Source organism: Neomonachus schauinslandi, chromosome 4 (genome assembly GCF_002201575.2).
Source record: "Neomonachus schauinslandi chromosome 4, ASM220157v2, whole genome shotgun sequence".
NCBI lineage: Eukaryota > Metazoa > Chordata > Mammalia > Carnivora > Phocidae > Neomonachus > Neomonachus schauinslandi.
Window position 1 is genome coordinate 89,936,978 of NC_058406.1, and position 20,586 is coordinate 89,957,563.

At 44.2% G+C, this 20,586-nt stretch overlaps 1 protein-coding gene and 1 pseudogene across 1 annotated transcript in view; one reads left to right on the forward strand and one right to left on the reverse strand.

The window, feature by feature from the left end:
- The first annotated feature begins 1,409 nt into the window (after nucleotides 1-1,409).
- FNDC7 (fibronectin type III domain containing 7) overlaps nucleotides 1,410-20,586 on the forward strand; it is a 28,084-nt gene continuing 8,907 nt past the window's right edge. Inside the window, exons 1-9 of the mRNA XM_021690223.1 lie at nucleotides 1,410-1,472; nucleotides 1,982-2,000; nucleotides 7,375-7,629; nucleotides 8,589-8,849; nucleotides 12,824-13,081; nucleotides 14,852-15,106; nucleotides 17,230-17,487; nucleotides 18,580-18,834; nucleotides 19,991-20,245. Of these exons, the coding sequence (XP_021545898.1) occupies nucleotides 1,410-1,472; nucleotides 1,982-2,000; nucleotides 7,375-7,629; nucleotides 8,589-8,849; nucleotides 12,824-13,081; nucleotides 14,852-15,106; nucleotides 17,230-17,487; nucleotides 18,580-18,834; nucleotides 19,991-20,245 (1,879 nt within the window). The remainder of the gene's footprint in view (nucleotides 1,473-1,981; nucleotides 2,001-7,374; nucleotides 7,630-8,588; nucleotides 8,850-12,823; nucleotides 13,082-14,851; nucleotides 15,107-17,229; nucleotides 17,488-18,579; nucleotides 18,835-19,990; nucleotides 20,246-20,586) is intronic.
- On the reverse strand, nucleotides 11,164-11,261 carry LOC123324703 (annotated as a pseudogene).

Sequence of the window (20,586 nt, forward strand, 5' to 3'; positions counted from 1 at the left end):
CTTATAATTAATTAATCCTGTCTTAATTACTGTAGCTTTATAATAAGTTGAAGTCATGGGTGGTAAATCCACTCCCTTTTACCCTATTTTGGTTGGAAACAGAGGTCAGACTGATGAATTTTAATCCCAGCTCCACCACGTAATACTTGTGTGATTCCATACAAGCCAGTTAATAATGTTTATTACTCATTTACGTACTTGTTTATTACTAGAATTAAATATTACAGTGTTTGGGTTAAATGCTTATAAAGAGCTTGAACTAGGATGACGGCTCTGGAAATAAAAAGTACTGGAACTACAGGGTGGAACGGGGGACAGACTCTGCTATCTTTCTCTGCACAGGGACATCCTCTTGCCCCTTCCATCTTTTTTTTTTTTTTTTAATAAAATTGACATATAACATTGTGTAAGTCTGAGGTATACTCTGTGTTGGTTTAGTACATGTATTGCAATATGATTACTCCAACAGCATTAGTTAACACCTCTATCACATCATATACTCATCATTTTTTTGTGTGTTAAGAATGGTTAAGATTTAGTCGCTTAGCAACTTTGAGGTTCATAATATAATATCATTGACTATAATCACTATGCTGTCCATTAGATCCCCAGGACTTATTTATCTATTCGTTGTAAGTTTATAACCTTAAACATCTCCCCAATTCCCCTGCCTCTCAGGCCCCTGACCTTTCATCTTAGATATTGAAGCTTTGCAGCAAATTGCTCCGACAGCAGGACTTATCACTTTGTACTGCAACAACAACAGTGAGAATGACAAAATAAAGGTGGAAAAGAATTTTTAAAACTGGTCAGAACCTCCCAGTTTAGGGCGATCATTCCATTATATCAAAAGTTTTCTATGCAGCTTTGTAAAATTTTATTTCAAAACAAATTCTTTAAAAAAGAGAGCGGGATGCCTGGGTAGCTCAGTTCGTTAAGCATCTGCCTTGGGCTTAGGTCATGATCCAAGAGTCCTGGGATCGAGCCCCTTGTCAAACTCCTCAGGCTCAGCAGGGAGTCTGCTTGTTCTTCTCCCTCTGCCCTTCCCTCTGCTAGTGCTCTCTCTCTCTCTCAAATAAATAAATAAAATCTTAAAAAAAAAAAAAGACTTAAAAAAAATAAAGAAGAGAGCCTTCTACATATTACCTTGAAACCCAGGTTACAGTAGCTTTTTGACCAGTTTGGTGTGGTTTTCTTCAACTCTTTTTTTTTTTTTTCAGTCTTGCAATACCTGTCCCTGCCAGTCTCCAAGGGCCCCCCAGTAACAGGTCAGCTCCACTCTAAAGGGGAGGAGCTACTTCCCAGGATCGCTGCCCAGCAACCCAGCAACCAACAGTGCTGCCCTCCTGGGGACCAAAGAGGACCTTGATCACTCTGTTGTGTGCCATGTGAGTGCTATGTCCAACAGGATGGCTGGTGGACCCAAGAAATGTTGGCCTTTGATTGGATTCAGTCTTATCTGTCTTAAAATGGTGAGTTCAACATTCCGACCTACTTGCAACTATTTAGGAAAAAAAAAAAAGACATTTATTACCTCTTTTTTTTTTTTTTTTGAGAGAGACTAGGGAGTGGGAGATCGAAAACAAAATAACCATACGAAGATTGTATATGTTTGCATGTTTGAAATTTAATGCAGTTTACTAGAGAAAGAAAACAAGATTATCATTATATTTTAAGAACAAAGATTTTTGAAAAATCTGTCAGCAGCTACTGACTTAGTTCAATAGGCAGATTCAGGGAGAAAAATGAAATAGTAATGTGATCTGCCTCCAGCCTCTAAATTCTATTTAGGATTCCTTTGTGGTAGATTTGAGTTTAGGAAATGATTTGTGCAAATAAATACTCTGTATGGATTCAAATATTGCTCACATTATGCATTAAAATGTTGTGATAAATTTATTACTGCTCTGATTTATGTTTTATGTTTCCCCAAATGGTTGTTTTCTTCATGGTTCTAATTTTTGTAAACTTTCCTTTTCAGGTTGCTTCAGCAAAAACAGGTAAAATTTTTTGAAACACAAGCTTTCCCTCCCCATATTTGATGTTAATTTCCATTGCTAATTCTTGGGCTACCCTGAAATGGAAAAGCTATACCAGGAAAAATATTTAACATCTTCTGAGCACTCACACTGTGAATCTAACTGGTAAGACAATAAATACATGGATCAAACTTAGAAATCCTCATAATATATTCCTACTGAGTACTGAGATGGATAGAAAGTCATGTAGTCAGGGCGCCTGGGTGGCTCAGTTGGTTAAGCGACTGCCTTCGGCTCAGGTCACGATCCTGGAGTCCCGGGATCGAGTCCCGCATCGGGCTCCCTGCTCGGCAGGGAGTCTGCTTCTCCCTCTGACCCTCCTCCCTTTCATGCTCTCTGTATCTCATTCTCTCTGTCTCAAATAAATAAATAAAATCTTTAAAAAAAAAAAAAAAAAAAGAAAGTCATGTAGTCATGTATTTTCTCAAATACATTTAGCCATCAGTAGAATATTATGATGATTATCATTCTAGTCAAAGAAATAAAGTTTTAAGCATAAATAGTGAAGAGTCTAATTTATATAATTTTTCCTATTTGTCTTCTGAAGAATTAGAGGAGAAAACAGAAATGTTTTTGAGTACAGGTTCAAGATTCTCTACTTTAATAAGAAAGGATTTTACACTTGTAATAGTGCATCCTTAAAACACAGAAAAAGGTAACTCAGAGCTAGAAAAAGGCTTTCCTTTAAAAAGATTTTATCATTTTTCCTAAATAAATGACTAAAGGCAAAGATAATATCTCTAGAGACCTTGCCTAGCTCCTCCATTCTAGAAATCTAAGTCCCCTGAAAGGAAATGTATATTCAGTGAGATTTTGATTATCTGGAGGACCCATGTAATATTGATTATATCAACAATAAAGTCTCATGGCAATTCAACTAAAATGAGAACAATTTTTATTTATTATTTTGTCTATACCACAGGAAAGGAAGTGCAAATAAGGCAATTTAAAAATTGGGTGGTTTTTTTTAAGAATTTTTTTTTTTTAATTTTAAAGTAATCTCTACACCTAATGTGGACCTTGAACTCACAACCACAAGATCAGGTGCGCCCCGCCCCCGCCGCAAATTGGGCATATTTAAAAAAATAAATAAATAAAATATTAAAATTTGGCATAGTTACGTATGACTGACCCATAAAATCCATGCATGTGCAATAAGTTTTCAAAAATTATCTCGTGCTTTATTTTTATTTACTTACCTTATTCTTGAGAAACCTTCAGGAGTGACCATGAAGCAATGAAAAGGAGTGGTTGGCCTGATACAAAGTAACTTTTTTTTAGAAGTGGCCTTTAGGTGGACAAAATCTAGTTCTGCGTCTCTTAGAAGGTTCCAGGACACACAGGACACACTGAGCCCTCAGAGCAGGTCCTTTTTTAGTCCCACACTCTCCACACCATTGGAGAGAAAGAACGGAGCAGGCTGAGGTGGTGCTGTTAATTGATTCAACCCGGCTTTCCAATAAATGGGATGTGTTTTATTGACATTGTAAAGGAGGTTTCCTTCTGGGTGTGTGTATTATGGTTCTCTTCCAGCTCTGAAATAGGCTCTGTATCTGTGTTTGGCCACTGGGGCTGCGCAGGCTAATTTAGATCTCCGTGAGTTGGTAGAATGCACAGATGCTGAGAAGCAAGGGTTTTACTTTTCACTGATCAGAGTGGTTGCTTGCAAATCTAGAGAATAAAGTTATCTCTTTCATCAAAGCAGTAAGTGGGCCAAACACAGGACTCAGAAAGAAGGAAGACTTGCTGCTAATTTCCTGAGCCTTACCTATCCCACTCGGGCTTTTCATCTCTTTAAGGGAAGCATGGTACAGAGGTGTTGATCTCTCACTGCTGTTGCTGGTCATATCCTGCCCTAGGATCACAGGCAATCTGTCTCTCCTGTGCTTACCCCAGACTCCACCAGAATTTCACCTTCCCCGGCACTTGTCCATGGCTGTGCCATGTGGTCAGCTCTTCCAAACCCAAAACTTGCTCTTCCTGGTACACACACACACACACATGCACACACACACATGCACACACGAGCCCTTCCCACCTTTCAAAGTGCCCTTGCACACACTATCTTACTTAATCATTACAACAATCCTAAGACATAGATATTTCACATTTTTTTTAATATTTTACATTTCAAAGTAAATCCTAAGATGTAAATATGATTAATATTCTGCATGCTCAAGGGAGAAAACGGAGGCCAGAAGAGGTTAAATGACTTGTACACGTTCCCATGCAAAAGTAAATGGCAGAGCCGGGGCTCCAACCGGGAGCTCCTGGATCCAAATCCTGTGCTGTTTCCACCTGTGTTTCATCCTGCCGACACCGCTTCACGCATTACCCCTTCTGAGCAAAGGTGCCTCTCCCAGCTCACGTCAAGGGGCCAGGTTTTGTGACGCCCTCAGGCCCCTTGGCGGGCCTGTGAGGAGATAGCCTATGTCCTGCCAGCCTTTCAGATGCCTCTCAAACCACTCTGTGAATGCAGCCAGGCCTCACAGGAGAGAAGATAAACTGTGGGGACAAAGGAAAAAGGAGTTGCAAGACTTCACAAAGTTAGTTAGAGGAAAGAAGGCAAATAACACAGGACAAGTAACTGGGAGCAGAAAAGGGATGAATGTGTGGGAGGGATGAAAGTGGGGGCCCTTGCTGGGGCTTTCTTTTTTTTTAATATATTTTTTTAAAGATTTATTTATTTACTTCAGAGAGAGAGAGAGAGTGCGGCCGGGCAGGGAAAAGGGAGAGGTCATTTTAAGCAGACTCCGCACAGAGGAAGGAGCTGGATGCGGGGTTCGATCCCACGACCCTGAGATCATGACCCGAGCTGAAACCAAGAGTCAGATGCTTAACTAACCGCGCCACTCACGCGCCCCTTGCTGGGGCTTTCTATCCTGCAGTGGGGGCGAGAGGACATGGATGCTTCTTGCAGAGTCACCTTATGCTTTTCCCCAGCATATATAACTCTCATAGTTTTCTTTTGATGGCAAAGGAGACAGTCCTGGGTGATGTTCAAGGAATGTCTGGCCAGTGCACAGTGGAGACTTTGTTCGATCTTGCAGCATGGTTATTTCTGAGTCGCTGCCAAAGCCAACTCTCTGGGCTATTGGTGCAGAAACAGAAGATTGTCTGTGTCATGCACACTGGGATTCGGCCAGTGGGGGTCTGCTGGGGGGAGGGAGTTGATACTGGTAAATCACACGTGTGGTCTGTATTTACTTTTTCTCCTCTTTGCCCTATAGTTTAGTTTGGAATTTCGTATATAGGGGTTTTCCCCAACAAATGCAGTATCATTGAACAGAAAAGGCTGAGTTCCAAACTTAAAACCAGCCATTTTTATGTGACCTTTCCTTCCACTTGGACCTCTTATACCCAGGGCATTCTCTGTGTCTGTGGATTTTTGCAATATAGTAAATCTTCTCACCATGCTGTATCACCTACCCCTGCCCCAAAGTGTAGGAATGTATACACTCTTGACAAAGCATTCATATCCCTCAGACAGACCGTGGCCTGGCCCAAATGAGGGGCCACAGCGTCTCATTCTTATGCTGAGGCAGATGTTTTGATGAAGAAGGGGAGAATAAAGTTTATTTTTATTTTATGTGGAAGAATCTAAAAATGGTTCTACTCTGATAATATGGAAGTACAATGGAGCAATCCTAAAACAACTCAATTCTCCCTCTTCTTCCATTTAGTTTTTTTTTTTTTAAGATTTTATTTATTTATTTGACAGAGAGAGAGCAAGAGAGGGAACACCAGCAGGGGGAGCGGGAGAGGGAGAAGCAGGCCTCCCACTGAGCAGGGAGCCCAACACGGGACTCGATCCCAGGACCCTGGGACCACGACCCAAGCCGAAGGCAGATGCTTAACCATCTGAGCCACCCAGGCACCCCCCTTCTTCCATTTAGTTTAAAAACCCTGTGGGAAATGTGCAAGTGCATGGGATGGAGACACAGCCCCAGCAGGGGTGGGACCCTGGCCATCGGGAGGAGGGAGTGCAGCATGGGTGAGGGGCAGGGAGGGGACACTGGCTGTGGCAGAGCAGGCCTGGGAATTCAGGAGTGCCAAGCCAGAGGAGAAGCCTCTAGAATAAAGCCCCTCGGTGACTCTCTCCTTTCTCTCAGAGTTCCTTCCCACAATCACATCCCACTCTTTTTTTAAAGTAGGCTCCACGCCCAATGTAGGGCTTGAACTCACAACCCCAAGATCAAGGCTTGTGTGCTCCACCAACTGAGCCAGGCAGGGGCCCCACCCTTTTAGCCCCACTCTGATTTAACTCTTTGAGAAGTACAAAAAGTGCAAAATATACTAGAGGCAACTGGGAAAAATCTCTTTTTGAAATCCTTTTCCTGAATGAGAGGTTTGAGCTTTCTGGCTCTCTTCTGGAAAATAGCTCTGCCTTTCTTTTTCTCTGTTTTGTCTCGATCCTGAAGGGCAAGGGTGCCTGACTGACTCAGTCGGTAGAGCATGGGACTCCTGATCTTGGGGTTGTGAGTTCGAGCCCCATGTTGGGTGTAGAGATTATTTAAAAATACAATCTTTTTAAAAAAATTATTATTATTATTTTTAGTTTATTTGACAGAGAGAGAGACAGCGAGAGAGGGAACACAAGCAGGGGGAGTGGGAGAGGGAGAAGCAGGCTTCCCCACCAAGCAGGGAGTCCAACGCGGGGCTCTATCCCAGGACCCTGGGATCATGACCTGAGCCGAAGGCAGATGCTTAACAACTGAGCCACCCAGGTGCCCCAAAAATAAAATCTTTTTTTAAAAAGATTTATTTATTTACTTATTTAGAGGGAGAGCTAGAGAGAGTGCAAGCAGGGGGAGGGCAGAGGAAAAGAGAGAGAGAGAATCTCAAGCAGACTCCCGGCTGAGCATGGAGCCTGGTGCAGGGCTTAATCCCAGGACCCTGAGATCATGACCTGAGCTGAAACCAAGAGTTGGATGCTTAACCAACTGCACCACCCAGGTGCCCCTAAAAATGAAATCTTTTTAAAAAAAGAAAATGAGGGCAAAGTTTATGTTTAAAGGATGACATGAAAATGATTTAGTCTGAGAAGTAAAATGATGAAGAAATAATCTTCATAGGTATCCTAGCTAATGTACCACTTCAAAATCTCTTCCAACGGGCACCTGGGTGGCTCAGTTGGTTAGGCGTCTGGCTCTTGATTTCCATCAGGTCATGATATCAGGATTGTGAGATGGAACCCTGTGCGGGGCTCATGCTCAGCGTGTAGTCCACTTGAGATTCTCTCCCTCCCTCTGCCCCACCCCCCACTCGAGCTCTCTCTCCCCCTTCTAAAATAAATAAATACATAAATACATAAAATCTTCAAAATCTCTTTCAGCTCCTGAAATACCCACTATTGATCAGGCCTATTCAAAAATCAGCAACAGTATCACTGTGGAATGGGCCACAGTGCCAGGGGCCACCAGTTACCTCCTCATGGCTGAAGATGGAGACACTGTCATTGAAACCATGGTAGCCAATTCCCCAGGCACTGTGACAGGCCTGAAGGCTGCGACCTTGTACCAAATCACTGTCAGATCCATCAGTGCCACTGGGAGAAGCCAAGCATCGCCTCCGAAGCAGGCAAAGACAGGTAGCAGGATGCTTATCCTCTGTTGAGCTATTGTTTGTGACCTGGATCACTTATAGGGAGGCTTCAAGTACATGATATAATTTTGTGTCATGTGAGTGCCTATGATTCAGGGCCCAGAGGCGAAAGCCACCAAATGATGTTTTTGGCAATTCAGGTATCTGTGGAGGAGGTGGTATTTATTTATTTATTATTTTTTAAAGATTTTATTTATTTATTTGAGAGAGAGAATGAGAGAGAGCACATGAGAGGGGGGAGGGTCAGAGAGAGAGGCAGACTCCCTGCTGAGCAGGGAGCCCGACGTGGGACTCGATCCCGGGACTCCAGGATCATGACCTGAGCCGAAGGCAGTCACTTAACCAACTGAGCCACCCAGGCGCCCTGGAGGAGGTGGTATTTAAATTCCAGATGCTTTGGAAAATAAAACCCATTTCTGGGTATCTTTAAGAACACCCCTGCTTTTAAATCTCTGAAAAAGGGATTTCTGTTTTTAACCTCAGTTATCCGTAAAGACCATGCTAAATAAAGAACACATAGAAGGGATTTTGCTACATTTTGATTTACTTAAAATGAACACATTTAGAGTTTGTCATCAGCATTACTTAAATTGAGTTGAGAAAGTTGTACCTAGGCATATTTCCAAAAGGTTGTGTGCACATTAAAATATTATAAACCACCATTTCCCCCATTGAGTTATACTATAATTACAGGGATGTTTTATATAATTTCTTACAAACCTCCAGTTGAAAGTAATGCCTAATAGTAGAGTTTTTCTGTTCCCCATTCCTCTGCCGCACCATTTATGATTAATTTACATTTAGATAACCATTATTTAAGGGGACTCTGCTGACAACCCTTCAAAGCAAATAATTATTTCATAACATGGACGATCAACTTCAAATTCCTTCTTCCTAAATTTGAATTGTCCTCCATCTCAAACACATGCGTTCTTGTCCTCATAGTGCTGGCTGCACCGATTCTAGAAGTAAGCTCTCCAAGTCCAGACTCTATCCTCGTGCAGTGGGAAGCTGCATACATGGCAATCGGATTCTCTGTGTCCATCATGCAAGCGAATGGTTTGGGTAGAATATGGAAAGAGAATACCACAAGCACCTCCTTGACGTTTACCAGTTTAGAAGCTGGGACTCTCTACACCATAAAGGCCTACGCGTGGAATGCCAATGGAACACCTGGGGATGACTCTACCTGCAATCAGAGAACAAGTAAGGACTTCCCAGCGCAGCCCCCAGCAACCTCCCTTTTGATGAATGAGAGGGGCTCTGCATTGTAGCCGTCAGGAGTGGCATTAAGTGACAAGTACACTTAACAGATATTTAAATTTATTATGAGTTTATGTACAGTGCCTTGACTGTTCCTCCTCGGTGGTTTAAATGCTGACTGCATGTATAAAGACGTGCTGCTCAGCATACACAGAGCGTGGCTTCTCCCTCCCTGATAGCCAACTTACTTTTTTTTTTTTTTAAAGATTTTATTTATTTATTTGAGAGAGAGAATGAGATAGAGCATGAGAGGGGGGAGGGTCAGAGGGAGAAGCAGACTCCCTGCCAAGCAGGGAGCCTGATGAGGGACTCGATCCCAGGACTCCAGGATCATGACCTGAGCCGAAGGCAGTCGCTAAACCAACTGAGCCACCCAGGCGCCCGCCAACTTACTTTCAAGCATACACATTCAGTATCACACAGCAGGAGATGATTTGTGGTAGGCTTACCAGCTTCCCATACCCTTTCTAGGTTCAGACCAACCGCGTAAACAAAAAGAATTGGGACAAACAGGAATTCATTTATTCAGTAGACATTTAGTGAGTGTGTGCCAACTTTGAGTGGGCATTGTTCTAGAGATCCAGCAGCAAACAAAACAAAGTTCCTGTTGTTACGGTACTTAATGCTGTGGTGGGAATCAGAGGTTCAGATATATTTCCCAAAACCTCAACTTAGACCTGAGGTCAACACGGGGTTTCCCATCACCTCCCCTCCAGTTGAAGGTTGAGAAGCTGGAGCATGGTGTGTGTTCTCTCCCCATCCCCATGGCAGGGGAGCCCCAGCCAAGGGATCCCACTTCCTAAGTGGAAGCCCACACTGCATTGCTGGAGCAAGCTAAAAGAATGAGAAGGAGAGAGAGAGGGAAGGAGGGAGATTTTTTTTCCTTCTCTCAAGGCAGAGTAAGCCATCCACTGACAATATGGTCTAGTACATGCTAGACTCTCACCAACCAGATAAGCTATTTCATCCCTTGGAGAGGACCAAGGAAAGGGTGGAAAGAAACCAGAAATGTTGTCTCCAACATTTCTTAAGTTTGGAGGGGAGAGGAAGCCCCATGGTCTATGGGTCAAGACAGAAATTCAGGGAGAAAAGGGTTTGCCTTTTATAATACTTCTCTCTGGTGAAATCCTAGCAAGGTGGCCCGAAGGTGATTCAGGATGGGCCCAGGGAGTCAGGATGTCTGTGATAAACCAGTATCCCTGGGCCTTTTCCTAGACGTTCATTCATTCTTTCTTTCCACAAACAATGATCAAGGGCCCACTATGTGCTGGACGTAGTTTAGCTGATGGGGAAACAAAAAAGCATAATCCCTACACTCAGAGAACTGAGTGTGTCTTGGGAGAGACCAATGTATAAATCAGTGGTTACAGTTCCATGTAATAAGAGCTTTGAGAGAAGGATTTGCAGGCACAGAGCAGCTCGGGAGGAAGCCTCTCCATCTGACTGGGGACAGGGACAGCCTTCTCTGACAAGTGACTATTTTCTTTAAGTCTTCCTCTTCATTTGTTTCCATGTTTTAAAATTGTGTAAAGTTTATTTATTTATTTATTTTTTTAGATTTTATTCATTTATTTGTCAGAGAGAGAGAGAGAGAGCACAAGCAGGGGGGTGGCAGGCAGAGGCAGAGGGAGAAGCAGGTTCCCTGCTGAGCAGGGAGCCCGATGCGGGGCTCGATCCCAGGACCCTGGGATCATGACCTGAGCCAAAGGCAGACGCTTAACCGACTGAGCCACCCAGGCATCCCAATATTGTGTAAAGTTTAGATTTAGCCTTTCTATTAGTTTGCGAGGGCTGTCGTAACAAAGTACCTCAAACCGACTTAAACAACAAAAATGTATTGTCTCCCGGTTTTGGAAGCCAGAAGTCCGAAATCAAAGTGTCGGCATAGTTGGCTCCTTCAGGGCTGTGAGGGAAGGATCTGTTCCAGGCCTTTCTCCTTGGCTTGTAGAAGGCACCCTTCAGGGGCGCCTGGGTGGCTCAGTCGTTAAGCGTCTGCCTTCGGCTCAGGTCATGATCCCGGGGTCCTGGGATCGAGCCCCGAATCGGGCTCTCTGCTCGGCGGGAAGCCTGCTTCTCCCTCTCCCACTCCCTCTGCTTGTGTTCCCTCTGTCGCTGTGTCTCTCTCTGTCAAATAAATAAATAAAATCTTTAAAAAAAAAAAAGAAGAAGGCATCCTTCACAGTCACATGGCATTTCCCCTGGAAGTGTATGCCTGGGTACAGACTTCCTCTTTTTATTATTTTATTTTTATTTATTTATTTTTATGAAGTGCTTCATGATTTTGCATGTCATCCTTGTGCAGGGGCCATGCTAATCCATATCATTCCAATTTTAGTATATTTGCTGCTGAAGTGAGGACAAAATTAACTGTCTTTATAAGGACACCAGTCATATTGGATAGGGCCCACCCTAATGATCTCATCTACCTAATAGCATCTACTATGACCTGTTTTCAAGTAAGATGACAGTTGGAGGCACTAGGGGTTAAGACTTTGACATGTGAGTTTTGAGAGGACTCAGTTCAGCCCCTAACAGCCCCCGACTACTCTACTCATTTTTCCTCCTTCTCTCATGCCCCATGAGGGAAGGGCAGGTTGTCCTAAAATGCTGCAGGTGACCCTTACTAGCCTTGGGCCCAGAATTACCCCAGAGCAGATCTGCATCTGCAGCTAAGCTCACCATGAAACAGGGGAAGGGTCCTGTGAAGATGGCCTATTGGGGGAACATGACAGAGCATGAGTTGAGTCTGTTTCCTCGAATGGGGCCTTCCCTGGGTCCAGAAGGTCCTGCTTTCTGCTCATATGCTATGCATGGAGATCGCGAATGCCTGCCAGGTGGGCCTCATTACAGCACAGATTCTGGAGAACTGAGGCCAATTTCTCTCCTTCCAGCCCAAGAGGACACTCCTCAAGCTTTTTCAAGAGGATAACCCTGAAAAAAAGGAAGGCACATTTCTGAGGATGTAGAGGGAAGTGTTTTTGGAGATACTAAAATGACTGTCTCAATGTGTGACCATCACACTTGATACGTTCCTTCCTGCCCTTTGATTTAGAATGGAATGAAAGTCTGCTCTTCTAGAAACAGTTATAACCTAAAAGTTTTTACAGAAAAAGTCTTAGCAGGTGTCAAAACTATAGAAGGGAGGGGTGTCTGGCTGGCTCAGTTGGTAGAGCATATGACTCCTGATCTTGGGGTTGTAAGTTTGAGCCCCAAGTTGGGTGTAGAGACTAATCTATAGTCAGGTAAGTGGCCAACTCTTGATTTTGGCTCAGGTCATGATCTCAGGGTCATGGGATGGAGCCCCACATCAGGCGGGGAGTCTCAGCGGGGAGTCTGCTTGAGATTCTCTCCCTCTGCCCCTCCTCCCCCCACTAGCACTCTTTCTCTGTCTCTCTAAAAGAAATAAATAAATCTTTAAGAAATAAAGAAAAAATAAAAAGTAAAGAAGGGACGTTGTTGAAGCCCAATCCGTTCAGCTTCATTAATCAATAATAGAATATTTGACCTACCACTTAGCAATAACATACCCACATGGCCCTTTTGGCCCTACACATTTATAATTTCATTTAATTATTCAATCACTTATTGTGCTGTGCATTCACTGATTCATTCATTCAAATTATGCTTATTTACCATCTATATGTGCTAGGGACTGATCTTACTAGATCCATTTTACAGACGATAAAAAAAATGAAATAGAGTAAATACCATGGCCAAGGTCACATAGCTAGTCATGAGTTTGCACAGTCAATGGCAGATGCGTTACCCTAAATCCCAACGTTATGCTCTAAACACTAGCAATTCTCCTTCTACCGTGGTGCCTCATCCTCCAAGCTCTGCAATGTTGGTTGTTAGGCCAGATCTTACTTGGGTTCTTGAGGCTACTGCAAAATCGTAATTGTTTCTCAAAAATCTAGGTCCTCGGGCTCCTGCCAACATTCAAGTCTCTTTTGACAGTGGGACTCTGAAGGCCTCTGTTTCATGGGCCCCAGCGGAAGGAGCTTTCAACTATACCGTGATGGCTTGGAGCAACTCTTCAGAGCTGAGCTGCCGTACAACTCTCAACACCTGTACCATCTCCTCGCTCCAGTGTGGGACTGAGTACCTCATTTCACTTGTAGCAAGTAATGATGCTGGGTCTAGCAAATCCACGTCCGCGGAGGCCCTGAAAACTGGTACGTAAACAAATGTGAGATCACCGTGGGGCTGGCGACCCAGGGCGATGGCAAGAAGGGAAACAAAGAATCACCCGGTGATGTTCCAGAACACTCTGGAAGCAGTGAACATGAAAGCCTGGTCCGAATGAAAGCATTGAATTGGACATTCTCATGAGTTTTAATAATGTGATAGTGACAGCAGATATCAGGCATTGGAAATAGCACTTCTTCGAAAATTGGTAGGAGTCCAGGCTCCTATTCTAGTCTATCAGTAATTAATTTCCCATATCCTTTGTGAAGTTGTACAGAGTCTAAGCTCCAGGTGGAGTGATACACAACTCTAACTGTGCAGTACAGAGAGCGGCCTCTTCCTTAGCTCATGCTTCACAGACCTAGACCTGGTGGGAGGTATTTTTTAAGATAAAGACGGGCGGTCTATAATTCTTAGTATGTGTTTAAATATCTTCCCATTTTCATCTTATCAGAGAAATAAAGACTTACATATGTGGAGGTTTACTCGTCTAGTTAAAGACATCTGTATGTTTTGGTGATGGGAACTAGCACTGAGTGATGACCTTCTACGTACCAGGCACTATAAGTACTTTATTTTAGCTAATTTTCATGACATCTCAATGAGGTAGGCTCTATTGTCTCCTTTTTCAGATAGAACAACTTTAGGTCTGAGAAGTGAAGTAATTTTTCCAAAGGCATACCAATAATAAGTGCTAGAGCTAGGATTCAAGCCCAGGATTGCCTGATTTTCGTCCTCTAAGCCAAAGAAAATGTAGATAATCACAGTAATGTTCATTTTACCCAACAGCCAGAACTATATCACTCTAAGCATAAAAGGCTTCTGAACAGAGAGGAAAAGAGCCATCCCCAAGCTGATGCACTGTGTTTCTCAGGGAAAAAGTACAGCCAAGCTCTCAGATCCACGGTTTCTTATGGTTCTTAACTTGAGGTCACTGATAGCACACCTGGTGATTTGGCTTCTCTTTTGACAGCTATAATGTACTCTGGATGGCACATTAGAAATGGTTATGAGGTCAGGATAGCTGAGCGTGAAGGAAGAGATAAGAATACACTTTCAAAAGCGCAGCAGATCCAAGTCAGTCATTTCATGCAGGAGAGAACCATGCAGTGTTTCCCAATCCTGGATGCACATTAAGAGAATCTGGGGAGTTTTTTAAAAATCCACCCAAGACCAATGAAATCGGAGCTGCTGGGAATGGAGTCTGGGTCTGACTAGTTTGTAAAAGTGCCTCAGTTAATTCTAACGTGCAGCTGGGGTAAAGCGCCATGGAAGGAATCCTGCACATTTACGGTCGGGAGACACCACTGCACATCGTGTAGAACAATCAGTCAGGATCATGGGCACGGCCCACACTGATCAATAAAAGAACTATGTTTAGAAAGTGCTATGTGTTTCCTGGGTTCCAGAATTGTGAAATTTATTTTAGGAAGACTGCCACTAGAGATGGCTAAAATCTTAAAAGCGTAGAGAACAAGCTTCCTTTGAATTCCTTCCTTCACGCTGCGCTGATCCTGGCATTGCCTTCACACGGAACCGTGGCAGTATTAACCAAGGGGATCCGTGCCTACTTCTGACATGGTCTAGCATGTACCGTGTGAGATAAGTTTTACAACACATGAGAACGTCTCGTTGCTGTGCATGTGCTATTTGATTTATTCCTTGTCCGTCGCCTGTGGTATCCCGGACAATTGCAAAGATGCAAAGGAAATCTCCTGCAGCACTCTCATAGCTGTTCATTATGTACCGTTTCCTAGTTGCTTGTGCCCCTGGAAGAGTGACCATCCGAGAAGATCCTCCAGGCCACCTGTCTGTGGCTTGGTCCGATGTGGATCTGGGCGATTACTACGTGGCCTTTGTGAAGAGTGATGATGGCTTGGAAGTCCACTGCAACACATCCCTCACCCAGTGCAATTTCTTATCTGAATGTGGCTTCACTTACTTTATCAGTGTTTTTGCCTATAACAAGGCAGGGCAGAGTCCTCTGGGCGATGTGTTCAATTACACCACAGGTAAGTTGCACTTGATGCTTGTAAAGGGAGTGCTGAGGTCACTAAACTCTGCAGCAGCATAGATCACCTATTGCACTAATTGACTTACATAGACTACCTGGGCTCTCACATTCTCTCCCCCATCAGGAAATTTTGGCTTCCTGGCCTCAACCTTGACAAGAATGCAAGGCTTAGGAGTGAAAAGAGAGCAAAGAATACAGTCGTTCACACCTGCTCTGAGAAATTAAAACCTCCACCAAGATCTATTCAGTGTTCAGCCCCCTGTGCAGGGTGCCGAAGGGGATGCAGTCCTCCCATCTCAGGAGTTCACTCTTTCCCCAAGACCCAAAACCGGAGATGCAATTGCAAAGGCATGGTGTGGAAGGCTCTGCAGCAGGACACCTGTGTTTAAGGCCTAACTTGACCACTAACTCATTTGTAAAATGAAGATAATGACGTTTACCTTGTTAGTTTCTTAGTCTACTCCACTGCAAAATGGGACAAACAATGAGAGCATGAATATGAAAAGGTCTTTGTATGTGGTCAAGCACAGCGCAAAGTATTTTTATTAGCATCCTTATTACTGTTATTCTCCACCACTAGGCTTGAATCTTCTCTAGAGCAGGGAATGTTTTATTTACCTCTTCATCCTCAGTGCTTATCATAGTGTGATCAGCCTATAGGAGAGCCTTGATTTCTGAAGAATGAATGGAGCGAGTGACTTGAAATTAACCATGCTGACAAATAAGAACACTATAATATCATTATGTACATAACACTACTAGCTGGATTACAATGAATTTTACCAAGATGAAGGAATCAAATAATTGGTGCTTTTGGAATATGGGTTAAGGGCTACCAATCAAGTCTCAAGAGCATAGGAGGGCTTTCCAGAAGGAGTGGCCTTGACCTGGATATTGAAAGGTGAATGGAATGTAGGTGGGGCAAGGGCATCCTAGAGAAAGTTCAAGCTGAGTTAGACATTCGTCAGAATTCATCCATGACATGATATAGGGTCTCTTCTAAGATCTACTAATACAATCATGCTTCCCCCTCCTCCAGCCGTCAGTTTTATCTGGTTAGTGTCAGGAAAGACTGATAGGATCCAGAAGCTAGACCAGGTATGATTTTTCTCATGCAGAAGAGGGAAACAACATTCCAGTATAGGGTTAGCAGCCTTTGAGGCATAGGGAAACGAGAGCATATGTGGAGTAGGGAATTGAGAAGACTGGTGTGAGGGTGCCTGGGTGATTCAGATGGTTAAGCATCTGCCTTCAGCTCAGGTTATGATCCCAGTGTCCTGGGATCAAGTCCCGCATTAGGCTCCCTGCTCAGTGGGGAGTCTGCTTCTCTCTCTCCCTCTACCCCTCCTTCCTGCTCATGCTCTCTCTCTCTCTCGCTCACTGTCTCTCTCTCTCACTCTCTCTCTCTCTCTCAAATAAATAGAACCTTAAAAAAAAGAGAGAGAAGAAAGAAGATTGGTGTGGCAGGCGATGGGGAGGCACAGCTCAACATGTAGACTGGATGCAGCTTGTAATGACCTTGGACGTCACATGCATAGGGGAATTATCCTCTATTTAGTGGGTGTTAGGCCAAGATCAGAGCTGGACAGACCTGTAGGAGATTCTCTCTCTCTCTTTTTTTTTTTTTTTTGAGAGGGAGAGGGAGGGGAGGGAGAGAGGGAGAGAGAGACTCTTCCCCCCACTTTGGATTTTATTTTATTTTATTAACATATAATGTATTATGTCTTACACAATTCACAGCACTCACCAAAGCACATACCCTCCCCAATGTCCATCCCCCAGCCACCCCATCCCTCCCACCCCCTCCACTCCAGCAACCCTCAGTTTGTTTCCTGAGGCTAAGAGTCTCTTATGGTTTGTCTCCCGGAGAGAGAATCTTAAGCAGGCTCCACACCCAGGCTGGAGCCCAACGCCAGGCTCGATCTCATGACGCTGAGATCATGACCTGAGCCAAAATCAAGAATCTGACGCCTAACTGACTGAGCCACCCAGGCGCCCTGTGGAGATTCTTGCAGCAATTTATGAGAGTGGTGGCAGAGGCTCTGGGCACCGGGAGGTCGGGTCCCTCTGACATCATTGCTCCTTTACTGACCTCCATTCTCTCTCTGCTCCTGCGTCCAGCTCCCTGTTGTCCTACCGACATCAACCCTGTGTTGGTGTCCAGTGACAGAGTAGAGATCGTCTGGTCTCCTGTCCGCGGTGCCGAACTTTATGAAACCAAGGCTGCAGATGGGTTCACCGTGGCTGAGTGCAATGACACTGCTCCTGCTTGCACCCTCTCAGCTCTAGAGTGCGACACCAAGTACAACATCACAGTCTACTCCTTCAGCGAAGTCCGGGGCAGCAATATGTCCTGTACTTCCCAATTTATAACCACAGGTATGAGGCAGCTATGACTTCCTTCACTGACCTTTGAACAATTCACCCCAGCTACGCCCCTCGGGATGGGCATTCAGTAAGAACTGTAAAGCCACTCTGTGGGGACCATTAGAGCCCCTGTCTTACTACAAAGAGGCCGAAGAGAAGGTAGAAGAGGGGAAGTGGGAAGAAAAGAAAACCAAAAAGGAGGTCATGGGAAGAGTGGAAGGTTTCCCCAGTGATGACTTCAGCCATTCAGTTCCTCTGACTTTGGGGGGGCTTATCCGTAGTCACACGATGACGGTTAAGCCCACAAATATTTGTCTTTCTTTCTTTTTTTAGAGAGGGAGAGAGAAAGAGAGAGAGCGAGCTAGTAGGGGGGAGGGGTAGAGGGAGAGGGAGAGAGAGAGTCTTAAGCAGGCTCCACACCTAGCTCAGAGCCCCACACGGGGCTTGATCTCACAGCCCTGAGATCATGACCTGAGCCTAAATCAAGAGTTGGACGCATCTGAAGATCCAATAAAAAAAGTTCAGATTGCCCATAAACTTCCCAAGTTGAAGGATATAAAAATAAATTTCCACTCTTTAATTAAGAAAAAAAAAAAAGAGTTGGATGCTGGGTGCCTGGGTGGCTCAATCGGTTCAGTGTCTGCCTTCAACTCAGGTTGTGATCTCGGGGTCCTGAGATCAAGCCCCGTGTCATGCTCCCTGCTCAGCGGGGGGGTCTGCTTCGCCCTCTCCCTCTGCCCCTCCCCCCTGCTTGTGCGCGCGCTCTCTCTCTCTCTCTCAAATAAATAAATAAAATCTTAAAAAAAAAACAAAACAGAGTTGGACACTTAACCAACTGAGCCACCCAGGCGCCTCAAGACCCCAAATGTTTGTCTTAATTGCTTTTGCTTTTGGAGTTCAAAATGCCTCTTAACCTTTTCTAGTGAGTCTGACGCTATAGGAAGCTAATACCATGTTTCCCCACAAAGGCTCTAGGACTCTGTCCTCCGTGCTTGGTCTGGTTGAAAGTAGTGATGATCTCATTTGGGGGAAAGATCAGTTTTCGATCAAATGGCACACCTGATATTTCTGACTCACACTGTTCCAATGAATAAACTCTCTTAGCTCCTTGCAGTCCTGAGATAAAAAGCGTTTCGAAGGATGCATTCTCCACAATTAACGTGCACTGGCGACCCACCAATGATGATGCCACTTACACGGTGACAGCCCAGGGGGAGACAGGGCTGTTTTGGTGCAGCAGCAGGGGAGAGTCCTGCGCCATGGCGGGCTTGCCCTGTGGCTCGGTGTTCTCCATCACCGCGGTGGCCGAGACACAGGCCGGCCGGAGCCTGCCCAGCTACAGCGTGCCCCTAGAAACAGGTCGGTAGCAGCCTCCAGCCTGAATGTTGACTTCAGTGTGGTCCTTGGATACTGTTCTAAGATGTGAACTCTCTCATTTGATCTTCCCGGAGTGTGACAGAAATACGTTAAACTCAAAAACAGCTCCAGTCTCAGAAAATAAGATTTGCAACCCTGGGACACGGTTTCTGTAAAAATGTCATCAGAAGACTCTAATATAGTCATATGCTGACCTCAAAGGAGGGGTACATGGACTCTACAAAACATGCGTTTGAATTCATACTCCTCCGTGACATAACCTCCCAAAACAGCTAGCAAGCGGCCAAATGAGCTGGCTTATTTTTTATTTCTTTGGCTCAGCCCTTTCAAATCTTTCTGTAGAAAATGCTTTCTGAGTTTCAGTTTTCTAATTGGTAAAAAGGGGATCATGGGTTCCTGGGAGGAGGGCACGGCATGGGGCGGGGTGTGAATGTTAATGCTGCAAGCACTTAGCAAGGTGCCTGATACATAGTAAGAGCTTGGTAAGAGCATGCTGTTCCTGCTTCATACTGCTGGGTGTAAGGCAAATTTAGCAAATTACTTAAAGCCTTTGGACATTATTTTCTCTTATGTACAAAGGATGGCACTTTGGACTATAAAAGTTGGAACATAAAAAGCAGCAGAACAGAGACAATGCCCAATGTTCAGGAAGATTCTAGATAACCTATAACCTGAATCATGGGCCCCTGAAAAATTGAGAATTGGCTGTGATATTCTTAGGTGGCTAAAAATACTACAAGCTTTTATATCAATAATGCACTATGAAATGCATGAAAAAGGCAAAATACATTTAATTATAAAGGCTATAAAATGTTACATTGAGAGAAGAGGTGAATGCAGCCATTGCTTTGAAATTTGCAACTGAGATCGCTAAGGTTGGGGAACAGCAAAGGATTTCTTCCTTATTCTGAAAAAAATTGGAGCTCACATTACCCACAGCTAGTTAGTGCTCCACCTTCTTGAGAAAAGCATCCCCTATGTACACTTGATGTTAAATAACGTATCTGAGGGAATGAGATTTTGCTTAACAATGGAAGGTTTGAGAAATTTAGGATATTGAATGAAATACAGACAAAATACCATTCTTGGTTGTTTTCCACAATAAATCCCCAATTCTTTCTCTTTTTCCCCATCTAAGCGCCATGCTGTCCAGCTGGTCTGACAGTAACTCAGGTCACCCAGTCAGTAATCAATGTGAGCTGGACTGTTGGGACCGGGGCCCAAACCTATATGACAGTTCTGGAGTCGCACACCGGACAGTCGAAGTGTCTCACCCATCAAAACCAGTGCCTCCTGGGATGCATCTCCTGTGGCGTCAATTACACGGTGGCATTAAAAGCGATTAGTGCCACTGGGTTGACTGCAGACTGCACCTACCAAAGTTATTCCTCCAGTAAGTGACTTCTAAACCCCAGCTCTGGAGTACCAGTAAGGATTTTGACTATTATAAATCCAGACACACGCCCCTCCTTCTCATCTAAAAAGATGCTACCTCTCCAGCTAGCTAGCTTTATCAATTTAGATTACTTTCTAAAATGTTTACAGTTTTGGGACGCCTGGGTGGCTCAGTCGGTTAAGCGGCTGCCTTCAGCCAAGGTCATGATCCCAGGGTCCTGGGATCGAGTCCCACATCGGGCTCCTTGCTCAGCAGGGAGCCTGCTTCTCCCTCTCTCTCCCTCTGCTTGTGCTCTTTCTGTCAAATAAATAAAATCTTTAAAAAAAATAAAATGTTTA